At 55.3% G+C, this 23,286-nt stretch overlaps 6 protein-coding genes across 6 annotated transcripts; 1 reads left to right on the top strand and 5 right to left on the bottom strand.

The window, feature by feature from the left end:
* Positions 1-1,682: 1,682 nt before the first annotated feature.
* On the bottom strand, positions 1,683-3,749 carry IE81DRAFT_346267 (hypothetical protein; the record flags this gene model as incomplete). The annotated part of the gene is made up of 5 exons (XM_025516023.1): positions 1,683-1,794; positions 1,925-3,024; positions 3,102-3,281; positions 3,356-3,463; positions 3,537-3,749. 5 exons carry the CDS (start codon positions 3,747-3,749, stop codon positions 1,683-1,685), a joined length of 1,713 nt encoding a protein of 570 aa, XP_025371043.1.
* A 1,651-nt stretch (positions 3,750-5,400) lies between these two features.
* Positions 5,401-10,759, bottom strand: IE81DRAFT_340520 (aspartyl-tRNA synthetase; the record flags this gene model as incomplete). The annotated part of the gene is made up of 5 exons (XM_025515616.1): positions 7,307-10,759; positions 7,161-7,183; positions 6,796-7,035; positions 5,915-6,137; positions 5,401-5,658 (listed from the first exon to the last, which is right to left on the bottom strand). The coding sequence occupies exons 1-5, from the start codon at positions 10,427-10,429 to the stop codon at positions 5,401-5,403; spliced, it is 3,867 nt and encodes a 1,288-aa protein (XP_025371042.1). The 5' UTR covers positions 10,430-10,759.
* IE81DRAFT_329255 (hypothetical protein) lies at positions 10,672-11,672 on the bottom strand (the record flags this gene model as incomplete). Its single annotated transcript, XM_025515141.1, has 5 exons — positions 10,672-10,781; positions 10,875-10,935; positions 10,999-11,187; positions 11,242-11,294; positions 11,486-11,672. The coding sequence occupies 5 exons, from the start codon at positions 11,670-11,672 to the stop codon at positions 10,672-10,674; spliced, it is 600 nt and encodes a 199-aa protein (XP_025371041.1).
* A 1,359-nt stretch (positions 11,673-13,031) lies between these two features.
* On the top strand, positions 13,032-16,011 carry IE81DRAFT_322054 (alpha/beta-hydrolase). Its single transcript, XM_025513515.1, has 3 exons — positions 13,032-14,877; positions 14,952-15,697; positions 15,786-16,011. Exons 1-3 carry the CDS (start codon positions 13,160-13,162, stop codon positions 15,857-15,859), a joined length of 2,538 nt encoding a protein of 845 aa, XP_025371040.1. The 5' UTR covers positions 13,032-13,159; the 3' UTR covers positions 15,860-16,011.
* IE81DRAFT_62343 (hypothetical protein) lies at positions 15,947-17,318 on the bottom strand. The gene has a single exon (XM_025517481.1). The coding sequence runs from the start codon at positions 17,045-17,047 to the stop codon at positions 16,082-16,084; it is 966 nt and encodes a 321-aa protein (XP_025371039.1). The 5' UTR covers positions 17,048-17,318; the 3' UTR covers positions 15,947-16,081.
* Positions 17,319-19,668: 2,350 nt separating this feature from the next.
* Positions 19,669-23,246, bottom strand: IE81DRAFT_322052 (NMT-domain-containing protein). Its single transcript, XM_025513514.1, has 9 exons — positions 22,486-23,246; positions 22,133-22,361; positions 21,921-22,037; positions 21,665-21,835; positions 21,272-21,587; positions 20,816-21,199; positions 20,623-20,716; positions 20,491-20,501; positions 19,669-20,394 (listed from the first exon to the last, which is right to left on the bottom strand). Exons 1-9 carry the CDS (start codon positions 23,069-23,071, stop codon positions 20,155-20,157), a joined length of 2,148 nt encoding a protein of 715 aa, XP_025371038.1. The 5' UTR covers positions 23,072-23,246; the 3' UTR covers positions 19,669-20,154.
* Positions 23,247-23,286: the final 40 nt, after the last annotated feature.

Below are 23,286 nucleotides of genomic sequence, written 5' to 3'. Positions count from 1 at the left end.
CCACAATCACCTCCTGTGACCTTGGCGCGTCTCTCTCTCCCTTCTCACATTGTCTTCAACGGCAAAGCACCACCTACGTGCAGTGGCACCCCATCGAGCACGCAGCATTGGAGCATGCTATCGACTCGGAAGAACGCTTCCGTCGACCTCTCACCAATATAGGCACAGATGATAGGAGGACCTTTGCGGTTGCATCTTCGTGACGGAATGGCCTTTTGGAAGATCAAAGTGCCTCGAGTGCCCGGATGGAAGAAGGTTGCGGGCGATTTCGATGACTCTTGCATCGCTGCTGGCGCGGGGCAGACGTGGCGCCGGATGATCACTTGAGCTGTACCCATATGCGAGCTGGAAGAGTGCGAGAGCCATCCAATCGAGCGCGCAGTAAGTCTATCAAACGTCCCGAGAACTTGCATTTGAACCGGCGTGACAATTTGCGCCTCTTGCACTTTCTGGCTCCTGGATCTCACCTGAGAGCTGCCGATACCGGCTACCCAAGCTCGGTGAAGAGTCCTACACTCGTGCTGGTCATACTCGCCATTGACTTGCCTATCTCAGGTCGCAATCACGGCTGCCCGCCACTCTTGCTAGCCATATTTGTGGTCGATTTGTCCGTCTCACGTCGCGATACACAGCTTCCCTCGCCCTCGATAGCCAATTATGCTTGCCCATCTCTCCTTGTCATCACTTCTTAGTCATTCTTGAGGCCAGCAATTTTTATGGCTGCCGTGGTGTTGGTGGTGCAGAAGCTGGATCGACTCACCGTTGGATAACGCGGAGGCTACGATAATTAACTCCTTGACTCAGATCAATCGCAAATCAGACTCGTGTGGGGCCGCGCGTTTAGATGCGCGCGTGCAGCGTGCAGCCTGCGCTTATAATTGTGCCCTGCTGCATGCGCACAGGTACCGCGACATCCGGCCTGCTATGTCTAGCGATAACGAAATTTCCAATCAGAACGTTGATTCAAAATTGAGTCAAAAAGTCAAGATGACAATTATTATGAGGCGAACTCAAGACTGAGACTTTCTAATGAATTCATGATCGAAATCATCGATCATCATTCTTGATTCACGATTTGAGCAGAGTGAATGCGATCTTCGCTCAAGGATCCGAATCACGTCTGAGATCCTTCACTCAAGATTATCATCGTCCCGCCTCGCATTTTGAAGTTTGCACTCAAAATCTTGAAATGGAATACTCAGTGAGCCAGCCGTACATCGCGGGTGCCACACTCACGATTTGGAAAACTTCTGCAAGTCGCTCAAGCTCAATCATGGCATCAAGATAGCTATCAAGTATCGTGAAAGCGGACACATGGTTTTGGGACGCGTGACTGAAGGCGAGTGGAGTCTCGGTGGGGATTAGTGGCTGAAGGTGGGTGGGCGACAGCAGGATTGGCAGTCAATCTGGAATTCTTCATTCATCAGTTGAACCGCATTTGATGGTCATTCCGTCGCTGTGATCGTCTGAGCTGTGTCAGGTCTTCGGTCCTGGCTGGTGTAGAACCTCGCATGAGGCGCAAAGGTAGGCACTTGTCCATTCTCAGCAGCATGAGCAACGAATGGGGTAGCAGCAACATTCCTCGCATCCGTCGCACCCCGCCGGCGCCTGCCTGCGATCTAGCCTCGCGCTCTGTTTCGACGGAACAAGCTCGCTTCCTCTCGGGACTAAGTACCGAACATTTAGGGTCGAAGATAGAGCGCTTCGCTTGCCGTGATTAGGACAGCCGCCCTGTCCGGCACAGTGACCAGGGCAATAGGGCCCACCGGAGAGAGGAAAGCCGCAGGGCGGTGGCTGCGAGGGATTGTCGTTGTCCCTGCGCGCTAAGCGATCGGGACCATCGATGACCAGCGACTGGTCCCTGGACTCGACCGATGGAATGCTGCGCTTGTGGTGAGGTGGACAGCCGCCCTTTCCAGCGCACTCCGGTGGGCAATATCCAATACCACCCCCGCAAGGTTCCTCCACCGGTATTTTATACTTGCGAGGTTCGACGATAAGCGCCTGGTCTCTGGACTGCACCGATGGAACGTTGCCTCCGTGAGGTGGACAACCGCCCTGGCCGTGGCAATGTGGTGGACAGTATGGGCCTTTGGAGAAAGCATATCCGCAGGACGGCTCCTCCGGTTTCTTGATCCTACGCTCAAGCTGGTCAGCGCGTTCGATGGGTGGCGCCTGTTCTTCGCCCGGCAGAGCACTTCGCTTGCCGTGGCCAGGACAGCCACCTTGGCCGGCGCACTGCGGTGGGCAATAAGGCTGGTTGTAGAGCCCGCCTACAGAGCCGCAAGCCACCTCTCCCTGGCTGGCCTGTCTCATCTCGTTGACGCGCCGATCGAGTACCAATCGTATCGTCTCGCTTGTGCCAGTAGGGAGAGCACTCCGCTTGGCGTGGCCAGGGCAGCCCCCTTGGCCGGCGCAATGCGATGGACAATAGGGTTTGCCCCAATACACAAAGCCGCAAGCCACCTCTCCCTGGCTGGCCTGTCTGCCCTCGAGGTTGTTGGCGCGCCGGTCGAGTACCGAAGGCATCGTCTCGCCTGTGCCAGTAGGCAGAGCGCTCCGCTTGCCGTGGCCAGGACAGCCCCCTTGGCCGGCGCAATGCGCTGGACAATAGGTCTCTTTCAAATATGGGCTTTTATAGCCGCAAGGCGTCTCTCCCTGGTGGGCCTGTCTAACCTCGAGTTTGTTGACGCGCCGATCAAGTACCGATGGCACCGTCTCGCTCGTGCCCGCAACGAGGTTGCTCCGCTTCGGAGGATGAACTGGAGAAGCAAAAGACGGACAACCGCCCTTTCCGGCGCAGTACGGTGGGCAGTATGGATGCGACCAGACCATCGTGCCGCAAGCCGCATCTACACCCGCGTTCTCCCTGTTCCTGAGCAGCTGCGCTCCATCAAGCGTCAAAGCGCGCTCTTGCAAGACCTCTCGGCGATTGAGCGACGTGTCGAAAATGTCAGAAGGTGCACCAACTTGTCTTTTGCCAGAGCCTGGGTTCCCTGGATCCCCAGGGTCGTTAGGGTCGCCCTGATGGTGAATCAAACAGGCACGTTGAGGGTGGAGTTCTGTATTTGGTCCCCAGGGTTGCTTGGATGTAAACTCACAATGCAAGGGCAGGAGGCCGTGCAGTTGCATTCCGGGTCCTGACAGCCAATGCCACTGCATGCATCCACTGATTTCCTTTTCGTAAGAGCTCCTGCCCAAAGCTGACCATCTCCCGGCAAGGCGACGGTCGACCTTTTGCCCGGATGTCCTGGCTTTGGGTGATCATGGTGTGGAGGTCCCTGCTCCCAAGCATGGGCGGATTCATTTATTGGTCAGATGTCTATGTCCATCGGTTGCTGGAATGCAGACTTACTGGGAAGCAGGGGCAGCTGCCCACGCAGTTACATGACGGATCCTGACACGCGATGAGGTCGCATTGGTCCTCTGTGAGTTTTCTCTTTGCAAGAGCACTCGGCCCTCCCTGCAAGTGAAGCGAGAACGAGAGATCAGATTGGACGTCCATTCCAAAGTATCGTTCGCGCTTCTTGACTTACACTGTTCAAGCGTTTTTGAAGAAGGTCTAGCTCAGTGGGGCCGCCTGGATCACCAGGGCCACCGATTTCAAAACAGGGGCATTCTCCTATGCAGTTGCAAGGATCCAGCGGACAGCCAGCCGCTTGGCATTGCGGCGGTGTCGGCTTCGGAGCAAAGACACCGGTGGATGCAATGCTTACCGTGAGGAGCAGTATGAAGGGAATCAAGCGCATGCTGAGCTGACCCCAGTAAAGGGCAGAGACGCTCAAGTGGGTGCAATTTGGAAGGATATGTAAGGCTTGTCCCGGGAGCTCTTTGTGCTGAGGAGGAGCAACGAGCATTGGGGGACGAAAGCTTGAGGATTGCGTTAAATTTATAGAATCTTGCTTCTGCTCAATCGAAGACACAACGAGGGGCAGCGACACGAGGTTGTCGAGTCAGAGACACACACGCGAAGTCGAGAGGCGGGCTTTTCTCAACAGCACCAGCCGATAGTGCGAGATAGCATAGCACTTCTTCGGTTGATGAGCAACGAGGACTCATGCAAGGCCATAGGCAGCTTTTACGCCTTACCTACCCGGCGCCAATGCCTCAATGCAGCGTAGCATGTATAGATAGCAGTCCTCAAAATCTTCTATGACTGCAACGTGTTGTTCATCGCGGTTTGATTGGCAATCGGGTGAGAGCAGTAAGTCAGACGGGATTTGTCGACTTTGATCCCCTTGAAAAGTTACCACGAACACGAAATTCTGGTTTGATTATCACCCGGAAGGTTGTCTTCGCTGACTGATTGATATGCTTCGAGAGACTGCGACGTCTGACATACGCTCCGGTCTGCTCCACCTACCTGTGAAATTAATCCTTATGAATTTAAATCGAGTCAGATGGGCAGCCTTGATTGTGCTGGTTGGCGCTGAGGCACGAGAAGAGGCGGATGCCGATAGACAAGCCCGTTCGTGATCAATGAAAAAAAGTCTTCTCCGCCCTGGTCTCCGGGCTGCGCGGTGCGCTGTGCTTAAAACGGATAAGACGGGCTTCGCGCACCAGCTCGGGAAGATTGTCGTGCCACGAACATATCCGCGGCTGGCGTTGTACGACATTGGATGTCTGCACGCATCACCATATGGCATTTCTCTGAAAACCTTGGACCGTAGTGTACTCCGAGCTTCAGAAATTCATCGCACTCGCCAATGTACAGCGCCCCATGCCAGTTATGCACCCCGGACCCTCAGAAAGGATGTGTGCGGTAGTGGGTGCCCCCATTGTGTGGAGGAGTGGACCGCTTCGTGAACGCCACGTTCAATGAATCACTTCGATTGGGCACAAAGCATCACTCTTGACCGTGAAGGTGTTGTGATATCCGCAGCGTGAGTCGCGAGCAGTCGCAGTGCGTCACAACATTCGCATTCACAGTGGTTCTTGATTGTGCTACCGTTGGAACACGAAAAGCCGCAAACGTGAAAGGAAGAGTACGGCGCCTGCTGGCACTCTGCTCTTCAGATTTGCAAGGGCAGTAAGTAGACTTTAGTGCGTGTCGTCGAGCACTCCGCGCTAGGCAGCCTTCCGACAAATTATCTCGTCGTGAGCAAAAAAAATAATTCGAATTGAAATACGTGGCATTCTGACTGAGCCAAGGATGTCTGGGGTGGGGAGGAGAGAGAAGTTCCGAATTCGTGGGACGTAGTGCGGAACGACAAGTGAAAGAGGTGATGACTAGGAGTATAGGGCCTCCGGCTCGCGCGATCGCGACTTGTGTCTACAAAAAGCGGCCGGATCGAAGGATAGTCTGGCGCCGGACGGATCGAATGGGTTCACATTCTCAGTTAATGAAGATTGTTGGCTGGGAATCATGTTTGAAGGGGGTTTTCCGAGGTGCTGTGAAGGTCACGAGGCGAGCAGTGTGCCGACTTTGACTGCTTTGTTGCCGTCGAGCCTCTTCAGTATGAGGCGCACGGAAATTGCCGTGTGGAGCGCGCGATTGACCCTCACTCCAGCGAGCAACGTGGTCCATTGCTCAAGTTTGACGCCTTCGAAGGGCTGGGATGGCTTCCCTCGGCTTCGCTCAAGGCGGACAGCCAGAAGCGCCGTGGCATACTGGAGGACAGTATCGTTCCCCCCCGGCACCGATACTGCCACAGGCACCTAGGGTCTGATCTCTGGTGCTTAGCGCAGGACTATCCAAGCCGTGGATGGAGGACGAGGGGTCTTGACGTTGAAGCAAAGGTGTAGCCAGTGAGTTGGAGTCCGGTATACTCTGGTTGTGTGTGGAAATTGGAAAAAAAAAAAAAAAAAACAAAACAAAAGAAAAGAAAAGAAAAGAAAAACGAAGCCCTTGGTCAGCTGGGTCTGCGCCAACTTTGGCATCGCTGCATCGCAGCCGCACTCGGTCTTTACTCACCCTCTTGAATCCGCTGGGTGGTCCGCCTGGTCCCTCGCCCCCAGCGCAAGTACAGCCAGAGTAGCAGTTACAGAGACCGACGGGACAGTCCTGATCGAAGCATTGCTGGCCAGTCAGGTATCCAAAGACCATGGCGCAGCTTGTCCAGAGCGAGAGCAACACAAGTACTTGCAGGCGCATGTCGAGAGAGGTTTGCAGTTCAATATTTGGGCCGGTTGGATCACTAATCGGATTGGATCAGGTATGTTGGAGCGAGGGAGAATGCGAGCATGATGATGGCTGTGATTTTGTAGTCGGATCCACACAAAGCTCTTGAAGCTATCATGAGGCAGCGATCGTGACATACGCGAGCATGAACTTAGGGGCAAGAGGACTCTCGCGCACAAGGTAAAGTACCCTCAACGTCGTGGACAATCGGCACTATGTGGCCGTCCCGTCTCAGCACTATACCTCGCAAAGTGCTTGCGACACGGGATGGTGGGCGTTGCGCGGTGACCGCTCGCAAAAGGGACCGAATCAATTCCTACCCCGTTCGTGGAGGCGTTATCGAGCTCCACTCTGACTTTCAGACCCCCACGTACCTTGACGCATTTCCGTGCACAAGTCAACTCTTGCTGCTTGTTTGGAGGCCCCCCCCCCCCCCCCCCCCACCCCCCCAAAAAAAAAAAAATCGAATGATGAGGCTTCGCTGCGACCCCTTGCTCGAACGAGAAGCCGGTCAACTGGCAGACATGCCCCAACTAATGTGCACCCTCATTTCTGCGCATCTCCCCCAGGGGGGCCGGTTCGTATCTTTGGCGCAGTCACAATCATAGCGTGGTTGTCAGACTACGTCACCATGCGCAGACGATTGACTTGCCGAAACTCGATTCATCGCGCACCTCCTCTCTCCAGCCATGCGAAAGTGAGCATGGAGAAGATTGATGCGCGCGGCATCAGCGCTGATCGTGATCGTGATGGTGAGAGTGCATCGCCTCGCCTTTGCGTTCACGAGCATGGTCACACCAGCGGAGTCTGCGTCTTCTCGACCAGACTTGCCTGACTTCCTGCGCGACCCCTTTCCCAAGAGGGAGGAAAAGGATTGTATTGCTCTGCCAAGTTGCGACGTGTAAGAGGTTTTGCTGAACGAAAGGTTGGCATAGAAGCGAAAATCGGACAAAGAGCGCAGGGTAGGGTATGTGGAATGTCGGGCTCGGGTCCTCCATCACGCGCTCGGATCTATGCTGAGGGGGCGGCGTTCGCTCACTACAAAAGCCGGACCTCGCTGCGCTATTCTTCGAAGAATTGCAGCAGTGCCTGGGAAAGGGAAAAAGGCAACGCGAGCTCGGCTCGGCATCAGCATCGAAGCGCGCGCGCACAAGGAAAGCCGCCATACGCGATGGAAGGACTCACCCTGATTCCTCCTCCTCTGAGCCCATGTCTGGGAAATGTAATGTAAAGCTTTTCATCCTTTGCGCCAATCTTGTATCTGAACTCGTTCTTTCGATGCAACCCAGCAGCTCCGACGACCGTTTTGAAAGTCTTGCTGAGCGCCTTGGCAGAGAGCGTGCCCACGCCGTGCACCGCTTCGAAATCGTGACCCGCCGCTGCACCAAAGGTAAAGGGGTCGGTAGAGTAGGTCTCCAGAGCTCGTACAATCGTCGACTCGATGGCTCCATTGATGGCGTTTGGAAAGTCCAAGGACCATTTGATCTGCCAGCCGTTTTGAGGCGCAAGCTGGGCCAAAACCACCATGGCTTGCAGACCTGCCTCTTTGGTCCTGGAGATGAAGTAGACTCGATGAAGCTCATCCTGAAACGGATCCACCTCTGTCAAATGCAGCTGCTTTTTGCCCTCTCGACTCTTCTTCCACTCTTCGATCTTCTCCTGCACCTCCTTCTTGATCGCATCAGGCACCCTTTCCTTTAGCTCAATCTCTTCGATCTTTAGCCCTTCCTTTTCCGCTTTGCGCAGCTTGCGCTCCATATCCCCAGCAGCCAGCGCGGCTTGTCTACCTTCCTTTGGCACGCGCTGCTCCACGATGCACGAGACGGAGCTCCAGTTGAAGCGGCTGGCCAGGACCTCTTCTGTAGATTCTTTGATCAAGAGCCATAGCGGGTTCAACTTGATCTGCGGAGTCTTGAGGTGATTCAAAAAGCCTTCGATGACCTGCCTGCTCTGGCTGACATCGCAGAGTGGGTCCCCAACGATGATGGCAAATTTCCCACGCTTGACATATCCCACAACGGCGCCCGTCAAGGGGTCTTGCCAGTGCGAGAACCTCTCATCTAGCCAAGAGGTGTTTGAACTTGCTCCGTAATTCGCCACCAGCTTGGCAAGCTCGAGCTTGGGCGCTTCGCGCACAACTGCTCCGTTGCTCGCTCCTGCCGAAGAAGCTAGCTGGGCTGCAATGGCGACCGTATCGGCGTCGGCGTGGCGCAAGGGCGGAGGTCGATTGTCCGCAGGCAGACTTCTCGGATCTCTGTGGAACAGACTTGCCCAACGGACATCACCAAGTCCAAGGAAGGTGGTCACGATGCGCTCTAGACCAAAGCCGCAACCGGCGTGAGGACTCATGCCGTACCTGAAACCGTCGAGATATTCTTGCAGCGCTCTCGTGTCCAGTCCCATATGCCTTATGTTATCTTCTAGCTCCTTCGCATCGTGAATGCGCTGGCCGCCCGAAGAGATTTCCGTGCCTCTCAAGAAAATGTCAAAGCTGTTGGTGAAGCCAGGCAATTCGGGATCGGGCATGGTGTAGAAAGGCCTAGCAGAGACGGGAAACTTGTCGAGGATAAAGTAATCCGTGCCGTACTTTTCCTTGACCAATTCGCACAAACGGTGCTCGGTGCGAGTGGCCAAGTCTTCATCCTCGCTCGGGTCGCTGCCATCCTCTTCTTTCCATCCCGACTCGCGCAGCATCCTGATTCCCTCCTGAAAAGTCAAAATTGGCGTCTCTTCGATCCAGACGCACTCTCCACCGCCAAAGTGATCTCGAACGATTTGCTCCTCGCGCGGCATGTTTTTGCGGATCGCACCAAAGACGTCCTTGAGCATCGCATCGATGACCTTGATCGCCTCGTGATAAGTTCGTATGATTTGCATCTCCACATCCAGACCGGTGTATTCGGTCAAATGTCTGGACGTATTGCTGTTCTCTGCTCTAAAGACGGGTCCGACTTCAAACACCCTCTGCAAGTCGCTCGAGATGGCCAGCTGCTTGTAGAGCTGAGGAGATTGCGCCAAAAAGGCCGGGCGGCCAAAGTAGTCCAGCTGAAAGACGCTCGAGCCAGACTCGGAAGAACCGGCTTGGAGCTTTGGGGTATGGATCTCCAGGAAGCCTTGCATCAGCAGCGAAGTCCTAAAGATGGTCGAGACGAGCGATTGAATGCGAAAGATGCTTTGCGAGGCGGGCGAACGCAGGTCCAAAACTCGATTGGTCAATCGAACGCGTTTGGTCAGAGCCGGTGGTGACCTCGAGGAGGACGCGCCCTTTGCGTTGACGTGCTGATGAGCATGGCTGGGCAGCGCAGCGATTGCATCGGAGCCCTCTATGCGCTCCTCTTCGCTCTCGGAGACGTCGCGTTCGGGATCAGATTCCTCATCGCTATCGGCATTACCATTCGCCACCTTGAGCTGTTGGCGTCGAAGTCCTTCTCGCTGCTCTACGAGCTCAGCAGGAGGCCTATCAGCTTCGTACACGCTAAAAGGCAGCTCGACGGTGGGAGCGGCAACGAGAAAGAGATCCGTCACGTGCAACTCCGCCTCGTGTATGCTGGCGCCAATGACCTTGACCTTGGGCTTGACGATGTCGCCTCTGACGAACACGATGCTTTCCTGGTGCAGTCTCTCTGCCCACCTGACCATGTGCTGCGTCACTCCTTGCTTTGAGCCAGCTTCCTCTGCAATGACAGCTTGCAGCGTGGTGTGCTGTTGTCTCAGGACGAGGAAACCCAAATGCGGCGAGATTGCGCGTTTGGCGTGCACCCTGGCCCTGAGCACCACCTGCTTCTTGTACAAGGAGCCGCTGTCGACTTGTTCGGGCTTGACATCTTGCAGCTTGAGCATGCTCGCCTCATCGTCTGCCCAACCTGAAGGTGGGATGCCTTGACCATACTTGCCGCGCTGCTCCGGCGTTTCAATTTGGCTGGCTCTCAGGTCGCTCTCTTGACGTCTGACCAGCACAGCCCTTCTCAGCTGTTCCTGTTCCGCCGCACGAGCAGCCTTGACGACGGATTTGTCCGTGCCGCTGACGCTGCTCCCTTTGGTATCCTGTCGATCGTAAGCTTCATCCGCAGAAGCAGCTCGACTCCCATGTCCATTCTCCCCTCCCACGCCTCCTCCTGATTTGCGATTGCGCTTGCCGATAGGAGCAAAGCGAGCCAATTTGTCGCGCAGAGAGAGTTGACGAGAGGGTGGCGATGAAGCTGTAAAGCCTTCGCTGGTCTCTGTGCCCGACTTTCTAGGTATATGCGTGCCGCTCATCGTGGGAGTGGATGTGCCCGATCCAGGAGCGCTTTGACTGACAGAGACCATTTTGAAGAGGCTGTCGAGGTCCGCGCGATGGCGATCCTATCTGCTCGTGTACTTTCGCAGAAGCGCGCAGGGAAGGAGGAACGGCTCGCTTGGTGCAAACACGGTTTGGGTCCTTCCACGCAGCAAGAAGGGTCGCGCTCTAAAGGGAGAAGCAGATGCTCGTAGATGCGATCAAGCCGTGGAAACACAAGCAGACGAAAAGTCATTTCTTTGACAAGTCACAGTCTGATGAGTCTGATGGGTCACTCATCAGTCGTGAGTGGATGGATGGCGATCTCCGCGAGGAAAAAAGACTCGGCGCCGTACACTTGCACAGCAACCGGTGCTCTGGCTTCTGACTGCGTGACTGTGACTGGCATTGCACCGTCAGACATCACGAAGACCCTGCACACTCCACACTCCACACTCCTCACTCCTCACTCCTCACTCCTCACTCCTCACTCACCACTCGATCCTCGCCATGCAGCAACGAAAAACAGCTTCGTTGCTCCGTGTAGCTGCATGAGCTGCGTCATCGGAGATGTCGCCGTGCATGCATCACGTACGCCACTCACTGACTCACGACTCACTCGCCCGCGCCCGCTTAGCCTGCGGTCCTGCTGACATGCAAGTCTTGAGTCGTGAGTCACGGTGCGAGTACAAGTAGCAGCACCACCAGCATCGTCCGATAGAGATCGCGCGGAGCATATAGATGACGACTCGCGCGCGACCCTGCCTGCCTCGGCAGGTTTCATCCGGGTGGGTACGGCGGTGCAGTACTGCAGTCAGGCGTGCATGGCTGCACATGTATGCGCATGCACGTCACGACGGACCTTAATTGCCATGCCATCCAAGCTGCTGACTGCGATCTGCTGCGATTCTTGTGCTGATTTGTGATTCTGATTCACGATTGGCATGCATGTTCCGCGACCTCTGCTTTAAATTAAGAGCATGCAGCCATGCAAGCAGAGAGGATTCGAATCCTAGCGCGCGTGATCAATCTGAATCGAATTGCGGGATGAATCCCACGAAGGGTCGTGATGAGTGCATGAGCGTGTGCCAATTAAGATGTTTGACCAACGAATCGCGCAGGACTTGCGCCAGGAGCTATAGGTAGGTGACTCGGCGACTCGGCGTATCCACGCTGTAGCTGTGCGCGGTGCATGATGATGCTGATGCTGATGCTGATGCTGATGCTGATGCTGATGCTGATGCTGATGCGGACCTTGTTATTATTACCCGCCGGGATCTTCTTCCCGCTCATTTATTGACTGACGCCCTGCTTACAACCGTCGCCGTCGCCGTCATCACAGTTGTGAGCGCAGCTTGGCAAAGACCGCCGGCGCATGGCATTCAAATTCACAAATCTGCAAGTTTATATTCGTGATTCGCGTTCAACTCTCCTTTTTTGTTCCTGATCCGCGATTGGGATCATGCTCGCTTGCATGGGTCCTCGTCGGGCGCTGCATATTCTTGATTGTAGCCAGCACGTACAAAGCCACGCACGCTGTGTGTTTCAGCTAGCTTGGAGTCAAGTCACGAGTCGAGTGAGGCGATCCCACACATCCCATCATGTTGACGATGAGTCAAATCGTTAACCACAATGTGTGTCTGATCCCGTATCCTACTCCCTCATCATCAGCTTCCTCTGCTCATCATCGTCATCATCGTCATCATCATCATCGTGCGCTTCGTGCTAGCTGTATAGTTGTGCACGCACGTATGCGCTGCTGTGGGCTGTGGCTGAGACGCCTTGCATGCATGCATGCATGGAGTCGCTTTTCGGTTGCGCTGCTTCGACATGCTCGAACATGCACGATGATGGCACCAGGCCCGCCGTTGGGCAAAAAGTCACGAGTCGAGATGAGGGTGATCGAGAAAGCGTGCTCGTGATGGGTCACGTGTTGCTATCTTGTATCGTGATGCGTGAACGGTGATGAGCCGCGCACGCGCGTGTTGTGAGAGTTGTGAAGTACGTAAGGCACTTCTGTGCAGAACGGCATTTCCGGGGAATCGTGCGGGCTCTATATAGACAATCAACATCTTGAATTTGAGAAAAACGCACTCTAATTCGCGGATTCAGATTCACTGATCCCTTGCTGACGTCCAGATACAAACTAAGGTCACACGATCACACGTAACGTGGCCACAAAACGACCTACGCGGTGCTTACTAGCACCTTGCAGCCGAGGTAGACAAAGACAAACAGCGATCGCTGTAGTCACCGTCCCCACTCTACCCGCACAGTACCGACATCAGGTGACAGGGGTCTTCTCCCCTCATCGAGCTTCCTAGATGAGTCGAGAAGAGATATTAAGCCTGCATTCCGAGGTCGAACTGGGCTCGGCTTCTCGGACCGAGCAGGCCGCCGCCGAAGATCATGAAATCACCGCAAGGGACAAGATGGATGCACCCTCTGAGCCGCCAGAGGCGCATACATCCACCACAGAGGGTCAGAACCATGCCTCCGTCAGTCATCCACCTACATCGAAGCAGGGCAGTACTCATGAGGCAGCTGCGAAAGGTCGGACTGACACGCCCTCATCCTCGACCAAGCGCAGGCCTGGTGCTCCTGCTAGATTATCCCTCAACCCTATGCAGAGAGACTTCAGTAATGCGGGCAGCACGACTTCTAGAACTTCTGCAGCTGCATCTCTCGGTACGCAAAGCTCAGCCTCGACACACGTCACAGTGCAGGATCCAAATACTGGTAGGGAAATACCTGTAGAGGTGTCTGTGCATCCTAGCATCATGGCTAGGGCTCGAGAGGAGGATGCAGCCCATAGGAATACGCTCGATGAAGCTCGTGATGATCGTAGGAGCAGCGACGCTAGCTCATCACGTCAGCCTGGTGCTTTGCTCAAAACTATCGCTAATCCGTTCAGACTGCGGATTGGAGAGTCAAGGAAGAGCATGACGAGCGAGGTCGAGGAGAATGGCGAGCATACAGCTGCGTCATCCACGGGATCCTCGTCAGCGGGCGCCAAGGCAGTCGCGCCTGATGCTGGCGATGCTGATGGGACTCAGAGCATACATGTCAAGCTCGACTCCGAGCAGCAAAGAGGCCCTGGGGCAAAGACGAGAAGTGGACTTCCTTCGATAGGTGCATCACGTGCGCGGAGCAAGTTGGAGGAGACAGCGCGCCGATCGCGGAACCAGACGATTGAAGCCGAAGCGGCCGCTTGGAATGCTCCAGACGAGGCGACACGAGCTGCGACTGGTGTGGAGGTGCCGGGCACGGTCTCGCCTCGAAGCGATGCGGAGGCGTCGTCTGCTAATGCAGAAACGCGGAACGAAGGGGCGATGTCCCCTCGCAGATCGGATGCCAGTGAAGAGGATCAAGGACATAGCCGGTTTCCTTTCATCCCCTTCGTGACGGACGGCAAGAGACCCTCTTTACCCTTTGCGCACCTCCCCAGACCCCTCATACCCACCATCCCATTCCCACTGCAAGGCACTGGCAAGGGCAGCGAGTATTTTCAGAGCGATCCCATCTGGGCAAAGTATCCTTGGAAGGCGCTCTACTATACTTATTTTGGTCTTTCGGTAGGCTTCGTCTATTTGCCGTACTTTGCCCTCAAGTCCATCCCTCGATCCAAGCGCGAAAGACCGGGATGGTCTTGGAAGCAGAGCACAATGGTGGAGCTCTTTGGACACTCTACCAGGCTGACCTTTCGCACGCATACCAACTTCGCTCGAGATCTTTCCAAGGAGGTACCGCACAATCGGACCATTCACTCGAAATTCGTGTGGGTGGATCCTCTGCCTGATGATCACATCAAGGGGGAGATCCGGAGAGCGATGGAGATCCAGAAAGTCGAAGCTGTCAGAACCTGCGGCTTCTGGTACGGCGATGCGCCCGATATGCCGGACAGAAAGGTGGAGTACGCGACAGGAAGAAAAGCGAAGCCGGATGAGCAGGTCGTCTATCATCTGCACGGAGGAGCTTATTGGATCGGCACTGCTCACGAAGACGATGTGAGCGCAGCGGTCAACAAGAAGGTCTTGAGCAAGCTTTTCCATCTGAGAGACTCGCGGGGCGTGCCTACAGATACGCCATGGACACCTGGCAAGCCACGAGACGCAAGCAATCGCAAGCGAGCCATGCGCAGCTTCAGAGCTGCTAAATTTGGCAATCCGTTTCATGGATCTGCGGCGGCGAAGCAGCGAGATGGAGAGAGCCAGAGGCCTAGCGCTTCGAGGGCTACATCCACAGCATCCGAAGCAGCTCAAGCAAAGCTGACTAGGACCTTTTCGCTGGACTACAGATTGGCTGTGCCTGGCCAACCGTCCAAGGGCTCGTATCCTGCAGCTTTGCTAGATGGCCTTGCTGGCTACCGATACCTCGTCAGAGAGTGCGAATTTAAGCCTGAAAACATCATCATCGCGGGAGACTCTGCAGGTGGCAACCTGGCCCTAGCCATTTGCCGGTATTTGAGGGACGAGAAGATCGACGAGATGCCAGGGAGGTGAGTTTGCATGGGCGCATGCTTCCACCGCTCTCGCAGCTCGTGGCTGACAATGCCTCTGCTCGATTGCACAGCTTGCTGCTTCTTTCACCATGGGTCGACACTTCTAGATCCCACGCAGGTCCGCTGACAGCACCCAACAAAATGTCGTCCTCTTTCACAAACAAGAACAGCGACATTATACCCACGGCTGTCGGCTTTCGGAATACGGCAGTGTCGGCCCTTTTGGGTGACTTGCCAGCATCTGAAGCGTATCGCAACGGCTACTTGTCATCTTGCTCGCTACAGCTAGACGTGCACGGTCCGCATTGGGGATACGAAGGCTTTCCGAAGCGCATCTATATATGTTCTGGAGATGCAGAAGTATCTTATGACCAACATCAAACGCTGGCACACCGTCTAGCGAGCGGCACAAGGCGGGGCATACCCAAATACGTAGGACATGCGTTGAGCAAGGACCAAGATCCTTTTGAACTGGCTGCTAGATTGAAATACCCCAGACCTCAAGAGTCGGCACAGGCCGTCGCAAGGGGCACACCCCTTGTCAATCTAGACGTGCAGTTCCCGGACAGGTTCACGCCCGCTTGGAGCTTGCACCAACATCAAAATCACTTTGAGCAGCAATTTGAAGAACACACTGATGTCACCGAGAATTTTCATACCACAAGCAACGGAAAACATGTAGAACAGACGGAGAAGGACCAAGAGGCTCAAAAATCTAGGGCAGGCAGACGTGAAAAACCCGGAGCGATACAATTGGGCGAGGAGAGGACTGTTTGGCTCGACGAATGTCGAGATGCGGTTCACGATTATCTTCTCTGTGAGCGCCTTTCTCCCAGTCTTTGGCGTCTCGGTCAGCGCCGAGAGAGACCTGTTCCTTTGTCTTGCTCACTCGCTCTCTTCCACAGTTTCGTGGTGGGGAAAGGATCGTGAAGATACTTGGGATCGAATTGCGAGATGGATCGAGGATGGCGACGTCTAGCTTCCATTCCATCTGTCGCACAGATGCAGCACAACTGCATAGCACCGACCCAGCCCGATTGTTCACTACCCTTTTGCCTATTGCGATGTCTCTACAGGATCCCAGTCACCTTTATTTTTTTTGGAGCACATCAATGCTACAGTCATCTTCTGCTTGCTTCGTGCAGACCGATTCCCACGAACACCGCACATGCATCGCATTGCCAGAGGCACGATCCTGATTTCACCGAGGGTGCGAAGGAGTTCCCTTTGGGACAGCGTACAACGAATTATTTGACGCTTTGGGGATGTGCGATGCGTTGATCACAGCATGCACTCCCAGATAAAGGCCGGAAGCACCTGCGATGAGCGTAGTCGTGGCGAGGAAATGCTTTGCGGAACCCCACTTTGCCGCTTCCTTGCCATTGGGATCTTTCGCGTTGATCACGTTGCCTTTTCGGTCCCTCTTGATGCCTAGCTCGGGCAAGGAGAATGGCGGTCGATTTGCGGCGCGCGTAGATGGCTGAGGCACGCCTGGCGGGAGGTCCTTTACGTAGGGTATCTTTGCCCGTGGATCGGCCCGGACATTGCGCATCAGATCGTCGTAGGCTTGCTGATTGTAATCCGCATTTCGACCTCCCCCTCCACGCGCCTTCTTACCTCTTGGCGTCGATCCTACACCCCAGATATCCGACTTGCCGCTCACACTTCTAGCAAGGCGTGGACGACCCTGATTCGTGGGCTTGATTCGAGATGCGCCAAGATTCGGCGCCGAAGCTTTCGTCGTCCTCTCCTTGCTGGAGGCTCCTGGACGAGAAGCGATGTGCGGCGTGCCCGGTCGATCGGATAACGTGCTGCTCGGCGACGCTTCGCTCTCCCACACCTCTCGAAGTCGCTTGTTGGATCTGAGACCTGCTTGCGCTGCCCCCTTTGCTTTCTCAAGCCCCGATACCTCGCCAGCCAGGCGACCTAGCCCTTCCAAGCCGCGAGGAGCTAATCTGCCGGCGCCCACAGGACGGCGGTGCTCCCGATCAGATGCTACGGTGCCGCGATTTGGAGGCGCTGCGCGTCGCTTCGGTGTGGATGCCTCCAGCAGGCTTCGTCTGCGATGAGGAAGTTTGGTGGAGTTGATCGAGTTGGCGGTTGCGTACAAGGGAATCGCTAGCGTCGTGAGAAGCATGCCGCCGCTGCCGGGTCGTAAAAACAACATTCATTGAAGCATCGAGTCAGTCACTTGCACCGCGCAGGCAATTCATCGGCTCTCGCACTCACACGTTGGCCTCTGGTCGCGTTTCGCGTCGTTAGGAAGCAAACTGCGCATCAGCTCATCGCGTCCTTCTTGGCAGGGAGACTCAGAGTGCACCTCTCACGTTTCACATATGACGACTCCATCACACCTTTTGCCCATCCCCTACCGATTGGCTTTGGTTTGAGCTTCTCCGCTACTGTCTTGAGCAGTGGTCGACGACTGGAGAAGCGGGATGAGGAGCTCGCAGCGCTGAAAGAGGTCCTACCAGAGGCTGCGGAACGAAAGTCTGGCGTGGCGAGCGGATCTGGTCGATGGAAGAACTCTTCTGCAGTGGGTGGTCTCGTCGGCCGTCCAGACGGGCGCTCTGACTTGCTGAGCAGCATCTTTCGTGCCGTCTTGAGAAGCACTTTGCTGGAAAGCGGCCGTCTCCTCCACAAAAGGCTAGAGTCGGGCACATCGGTAGGAGCTTTGCTGGTGCTGGTGGAAGTGGTGTGCAGCAACGATGCTTTCGTGCTGGTCACTATCAGCGCGCACACCATACACAGGAGTGCCAACGCTGCAATCGTCACACGACCGGCCAATATGGCGCGGAGACCATTTTGCTTTTGTTGCCGCTGATGGTGGGCGGGCAGAAGCGCCGGGGGGGAAAAGGTACGCGTCATCAAAGGACAGTGCACGTTGCAAGTCCTGTCGAAATCCAGCTTGCTTGCAGCCCAGACAGAGGATGCTGGCGGGATCTCTTGCTGGTGCGGCAGATGTGCGACCGATGACGAAGCGAAATTGGAGAGGGTGAATAACAGGGAAAAGATGAAAGGAAAAGGGGATCCTGAGTTCGCGACCAGCGCGAAAGCCAAGATGGAAAATGGTGGCAAAGCGAACCTGCTTAACTGGTCGAATGAGGATTGAGGAAGCAAGCACTGTCAGCGATGCAACGTGCCTTTGTTGAGTCAAGCGGCCAAAGACTCGGCAACAGCGCTGGCGACTGGGATGGAAAAGCAAGCGCGAAAACGTTTCAGCAGGAAAAAGGGGAAGGAATGAGAGGGAAGAGAAGAGTGATGGAGGAGAAGGGTGCGAACAAATAAGGCGGCGTCGGCACTCGATCGCTGTCGGCGCGCCGAGCTTTGCCGCACTTGTCCGCACCACGGTGCACCCATACTCACGACTCAGCAGCCACGATCACAGACGCAAAGGCGACGATCGAGCACCGCTATAGGTAGCAATCTCATCACGCGGCGCATGGCTTTCGACCCCAAATCTCGGGCCGTCAAGGTCTCATCGCGAGACGAGCATGTGCATCCGTGGCATGCGAGTGAAGGAAGTTGTATGTCAAACATTGAGACCACATCACTTTGGCACACATAGCCACAGCCCTCGATCGAAGCACACTCAGACTGTGACTCGCTCGCTCAAGCATATGTTGACATCGATGGCGCTTAATTGATTGACGACGCCACCGTCGAATCGCCGAACATGCGCCCCCGCGCGTAAATGCATTGTGATTCATGGAGGTGCGCGGTGCTCGTGACTGCTATAGGTATGTTCTCCCCTCGATCGGATCTTCTGAGCCGCCAAAGTGAGAGGGGTCTCGCACCTCATCATCCTCTACTTGCCGCCGCTCGACTCACTTTCAAATCCCGCCTCGACGGCGGTCGACGCTGGCGCCGCCCGCCGCGCTTGTCCTGTCCCCTCGCCGCTGCCCATGCACTTTCAGGTCGTGACACGGGGGCTTGGCATGTCGACGAGGCTGCGAAAAGGCTTTATCGTGTCATGGCGCTCATCATCGCGCACAGCATCAGCGCCCTAAACCGCGCGACACATTTTCAAGAGTCGACCAGTATTCGTTGTCAAGCTTGCTCATTCGCAATCACGCAATGATGGTGGGTGGTGAGTCGACGGACATCTGCGTTGCGCATCGCCGATCACACCACTGCCAGTGTCGCGCAACGATGCGAGGAAGAGAGTAGGACGGATGGCTTGATACGTGCACTCTCCCGTTTGCCATGCTCCCCGCTTTCTCAATTTTTGCGAGTACGCAAACATTCTGCTCAATGGTATAAAGCACTAGCTACAATCGCGAATGTCCTGGCTCGAACAATCACCGGCACGTGCCGAGCGACGAAACCAAAAAAGAAAAAATCTGTAGCGGGGACCTTCCCTCTCCCGCCTTCATCTTACCCCGTGCGGCCCACACTTTCTCCATCGACCTCGCGCCGTCGCAATCGCTGTAAATGGTGTCACTGCCGATTTACCTTTGGTCTATTCGCTCTTTGCAATAACGCCACCAGCACATCTCAAAAAGAGGCACATCCAGCCCAGAGCGGTCCGATCGTGCGAATGCATGGCTAGCCAGCTCTTTGAAGCTCTCTGCGCTCTCCATCACACCGTCGCACGACTCGCAACACAGCATCATCCCAATACTCCACTCATCATCATGCAGTGCGAGAAATGTGGCTGTGCGGGGAATGCGCCCCTCCTCCCCGCGCGTGTCAACAGCCGCCGCCGCCTCCGCCGCCCCGCCAAAATCGACGATTGCAGAAAAAAGGAATCGTTAAAGCCCGCCCGGTCGGTATCTTGAACCTCATATCGGGATCTCGATTCGGACGCACGAAGAGCACGGCGGCCCGGATTGCCCCAAGCAAGATGCTCATTTCCGTGGGCACGGATAAAGTGCTATAGCTAACGTATAGCCTTCTCTTTTGCCCCATTCACCATCGAGAGGCTTTTAGAGCAGAAGCTCGGATGACACGGGGCAGGATGACACCATTGCCAAAGCGGATGACGTGTTTGTTCGAGAGCTCGTTGCTGCGCATGCATGTTCGAGCGCGAGCTACGAGTCAACAAGGCTTCTCTGTGAAGTGCTACATGTATGCGAGCGGCACAACATCGAGGTCCACACCTTCGCACGTGACACTGCAAGAAATTTCAGCAGACTCATTCTTGCGCCAGCGCCAGCGCTTCCGTAGATCGTATTGTCCTTGTGCGGTGGGAATGCGGGCATCTTTCTGCAAGAGGCACATGACCTGCGCTCCTCACACCACCGCAAGACTCGTCGTCCGGGTCCTCTCGGCCTAGACCATGACGACTCCCACCCCGCTTCCCTTTTCCGGACCAGGTCTAGTTTGCAAATATCTGATGAGTTCTGCCTCGGAGGAGTTGCCAACTGGCGTATTCGAAGAGGGTCCCGAAGCAGAGGAAGCGGGGTTAGCGCCAGCTTTGAAAGCTGCTTTCATGTGAGCTACTACTGGATCTTGATCCGCTTCTCCCGGGCGCAATCCCATACCGCCTGCGATGGGTTGAACGCGCCAATTCTGCGGTGCACGATAGATCAAGACTTGACGCGGGTCAGATAGCTGTAGAACGTTCGAGGGAGACTGAGCGGCTATCAGGGTCGTCATCGTACTCACGAAGAGATACCCTGCAAGCGCAAGAAAGTCAGGCGCAGTAGCGTTGTGGCGGTGGTCAGCAGCCAAGGCAGCACCTCTCCGCCGCACATACAAGTTCTGCTACGATGAAGATGCAGCTGCAGTCGTACTCACATCTGAGCAGTCCATCACCAGGACCAAAGAGCTGATCGCTCAGAATCAAGGGATTGTCCATGACCGTCAGACAATTGACTACGTCGAATTTGTTCTGCAGATGGTGCGCGCGAGTCGGGCGTGGCGGTATCAGCTATGCGCCTAGTCCAGCGTTTCCCTCTCTACCTGCCACCAAGGATTGCGCAGTACCCACCTGCTTTGCAATGATGAGCAAATCACCGACGAGCTGATTGAGCCTTGCTTTCAAAGCGCTCTTTACTTCTGCGCTTTCTTCGTCCCATCTCGTAATGTTGGCCTCATCTTCCATCTCTTGTGGCGTCAGACGCGTCACATTTGTCCTTTGCCAGGGCTCCAATGCTGCTTGCGCCGACGAACCAGATGCAGAGGGTTCTGCGGCTACGGCTAGGGTGTTGGGGGAGCTTGAGGGGGACGATGATGAGGCATGACGGAAGGGAACGTCGGTGGCGTAGTAAAAGAGGTACGCTGCTTCCAGCGTGCCGTGCTTTGCAGAGTCAAGAACCGAAGAGGGCAGGCTATAGAAGGAGAACATGTCCGTGATGCGTTTGGTGTTCGGGTCCTGTGGTCGGATGGCAAACGAGTCAATCAAGGGCAGATTCGAGCAGCACTGTCCGATACGCGCGTCGCTCACCTCGATGACGTAAGTCCAAGTGACCTGGCCCAACCTCTTTCCATCCTTTTCGGTTCCTCTACCGCTCAGGAGCACATGTTTGACCTCCTCGTCTCCAAATCTAGGCGCCATATCGAACCTCCTCATGTACTTCCTCAACAATTTGCCCACCTGCTCCACATCCCGCTCTTCCATCTCCCTCAACCCCTCGCCCTTCAGCTTGGGCTCATCCGGCAGTGCGAATCTTTGAACGTATTTCTCTCGCGACAGTCCAGAGGGCACTGCTGCGAATCCAATGTCGAGCAGCTTGGGAGCGTTTAGCGTACGGTGATAATACCTGATCGCGCATCGTCATGAGAGCCGGACGAGGGGTGAGTTCAGAGACGCTCAGTGCGAGTGCGAAATGCTACTCACCTTGAACAAGAGACGGGTGTGGGCAGTACGACACCAACGGTGTAAATGGCTTGGAAGATGCCCGTCAGGTGACACTGACGTGTGACCTCCTTGATGAGCACGGGTGCCAGCCTCTTGCTTCGCAGCTTCTTGTGCACACAAAGGAAGTTGATCTCGGTAGTTTGAAAGGCGCTATGGAGGCGTAGCAGAGTCACTGGGCATGTCAGCTACCGCTGAACGGGTTTTCTACACTTCAGAAGGAAGTGGTGATCCTCACTTTTCCCTTACGCGCAATTCGTGTGGAATGCCAGATATAAATGCTACGAGCTTCTTCGTGGAGCTGACGCGCACTCCGACATGCCAAGTCTTCTTGTATCCGGGATGTTTAAGGACCCTGCGTACCAAGAGGATCATGAGCAGCCATGCAACCATCACACTTTCCATGAAAGCATTACCTCCTTCCTCGCCCTTCTCGTGAACGCTGCTCACCACTTCAAGAATTCTGGCGCATAGTCGAATCTGAGACTAGCATCATCATCTTCGACATAGTTGGCCGACAACAACTCGTACACCTCTTTGCACTCTTCCTCGTCATCTATGTCGACGGTGACCCACTCAAAATCCTTGGGTAGGGGATACGCATCCTGTTTGACTTCGTGAGGAGGCTGAGCTGGCTGTATCGGTCCTTCTTGAGAGGACGAAAGGAGGGGAGCATCGTCTGATGCGTGTCATGCAGGAGGGAAGAGTGACTTACATCAGCAGAAGAGCGCAACGCATACATGCTCATACCGGCTTCCCCATTCCTCGCTCGCTCACGCAATGCCTAGACCGCACAGACTCACCAGGTCTAGCAACTGGTTGAGTCTTCCAAAACTTGTGGTCCGCAATCGCTTTGCTGCCCTTTTGTTTGCTCTCCTGGTTCTTCAGCAGACTATCTCTTTCCAAGTTTAAACGACTCATAATCTCGGCCAACGTCTTGCGATCCACTTTGGAAGCTGCTTGGGTGCCGTGCTGAGCCGAAACGGAAGCTTTGATTTGCGAAACGACTTCTTCGGGCAGATCTGGAGTCGAGCTGGAACCAGCAGCGTTGCTTGAAGAAGCTGCCACGATTGTGGAGGAAGCGGGGTCCGCTCCCCTGACATTCGAGTCATTCCCAAGCCCAAGTTTTTTACGCAATTTGGCCGCTGTTTTGCTCCTCTTCTTTTTCTTCTTGGCCTTGGATCCAGAGACCGTTTTGTTCCCGACCTCCCCTTCTTCTTCTACTTCTTCTTCATCACCATCCTCATCCTCGTCCGCACCTCCTTTTGTCGCTGCGCTGGAGGTGGACTGCGCGGACGTGGCTGTGACATTGGGCACTTCGTCTTTCCGTTGCTCGATCGAAGCACCATTGCCTGTCTCCGATGCAGCAGCTGTCGGATCGCTCGACATGCTCGCCTGTGTTGCTGCAAGGGGCAAAGTGGGAGCACAACAAGAGGGTGCAAGAGCCTTGCGAAACAAGTCGTCAAGCGAGAGTATTTGACAAGCCGTATCACCTCAGCTCCAGTCAGGAGCGTGCAGCTTGACTCGAGCTCGGCGCTGGTGGGGTGGGAATGACGGAAAACGGTGTGCGTTCAGATTCTTGAGTCACTCAAACTAAGTCGCGA

The sequence above is a fragment of the Ceraceosorus guamensis genome (genome assembly GCF_003144195.1).
Source record: "Ceraceosorus guamensis strain MCA 4658 unplaced genomic scaffold IE81scaffold_16, whole genome shotgun sequence".
NCBI lineage: Eukaryota > Fungi > Basidiomycota > Exobasidiomycetes > Ceraceosorales > Ceraceosoraceae > Ceraceosorus > Ceraceosorus guamensis.
This window is presented reverse-complemented; position numbering and strand designations above follow the sequence as displayed.

What these genes read in the sequence shown, in the direction of transcription:
- IE81DRAFT_322054 (XM_025513515.1), top strand. Translation starts at nt 13,160, where the DNA reads ATGGCTAGGGCTCGAGAGGAGGATGCAGCCCATAGGAATACGCTCGAT. An exon ending in ATCGACGAGATGCCAGGGAG is followed by an intron (nt 14,878 to 14,951) that starts GTGAGTTTGCAT and finishes TCGATTGCACAG; the next exon opens with CTTGCTGCTTCTTTCACCAT. An exon ending in GGTTCACGATTATCTTCTCT is followed by an intron (nt 15,698 to 15,785) that starts GTGAGCGCCTTT and finishes TCTCTTCCACAG; the next exon opens with TTTCGTGGTGGGGAAAGGAT.
- IE81DRAFT_62343 (XM_025517481.1), bottom strand. Translation starts at nt 17,047, where the DNA reads ATGTTGTTTTTACGACCCGGCAGCGGCGGCATGCTTCTCACGACGCTA.
- IE81DRAFT_322052 (XM_025513514.1), bottom strand. Translation starts at nt 23,071, where the DNA reads ATGTCGAGCGATCCGACAGCTGCTGCATCGGAGACAGGCAATGGTGCT. An exon ending in ACACCCGTCTCTTGTTCAAG is followed by an intron (nt 21,588 to 21,664) that starts GTGAGTAGCATT and finishes ATGCGCGATCAG; the next exon opens with GTATTATCACCGTACGCTAA. An exon ending in TGCTCATCATTGCAAAGCAG is followed by an intron (nt 20,717 to 20,815) that starts GTGGGTACTGCG and finishes CACCATCTGCAG; the next exon opens with AACAAATTCGACGTAGTCAA.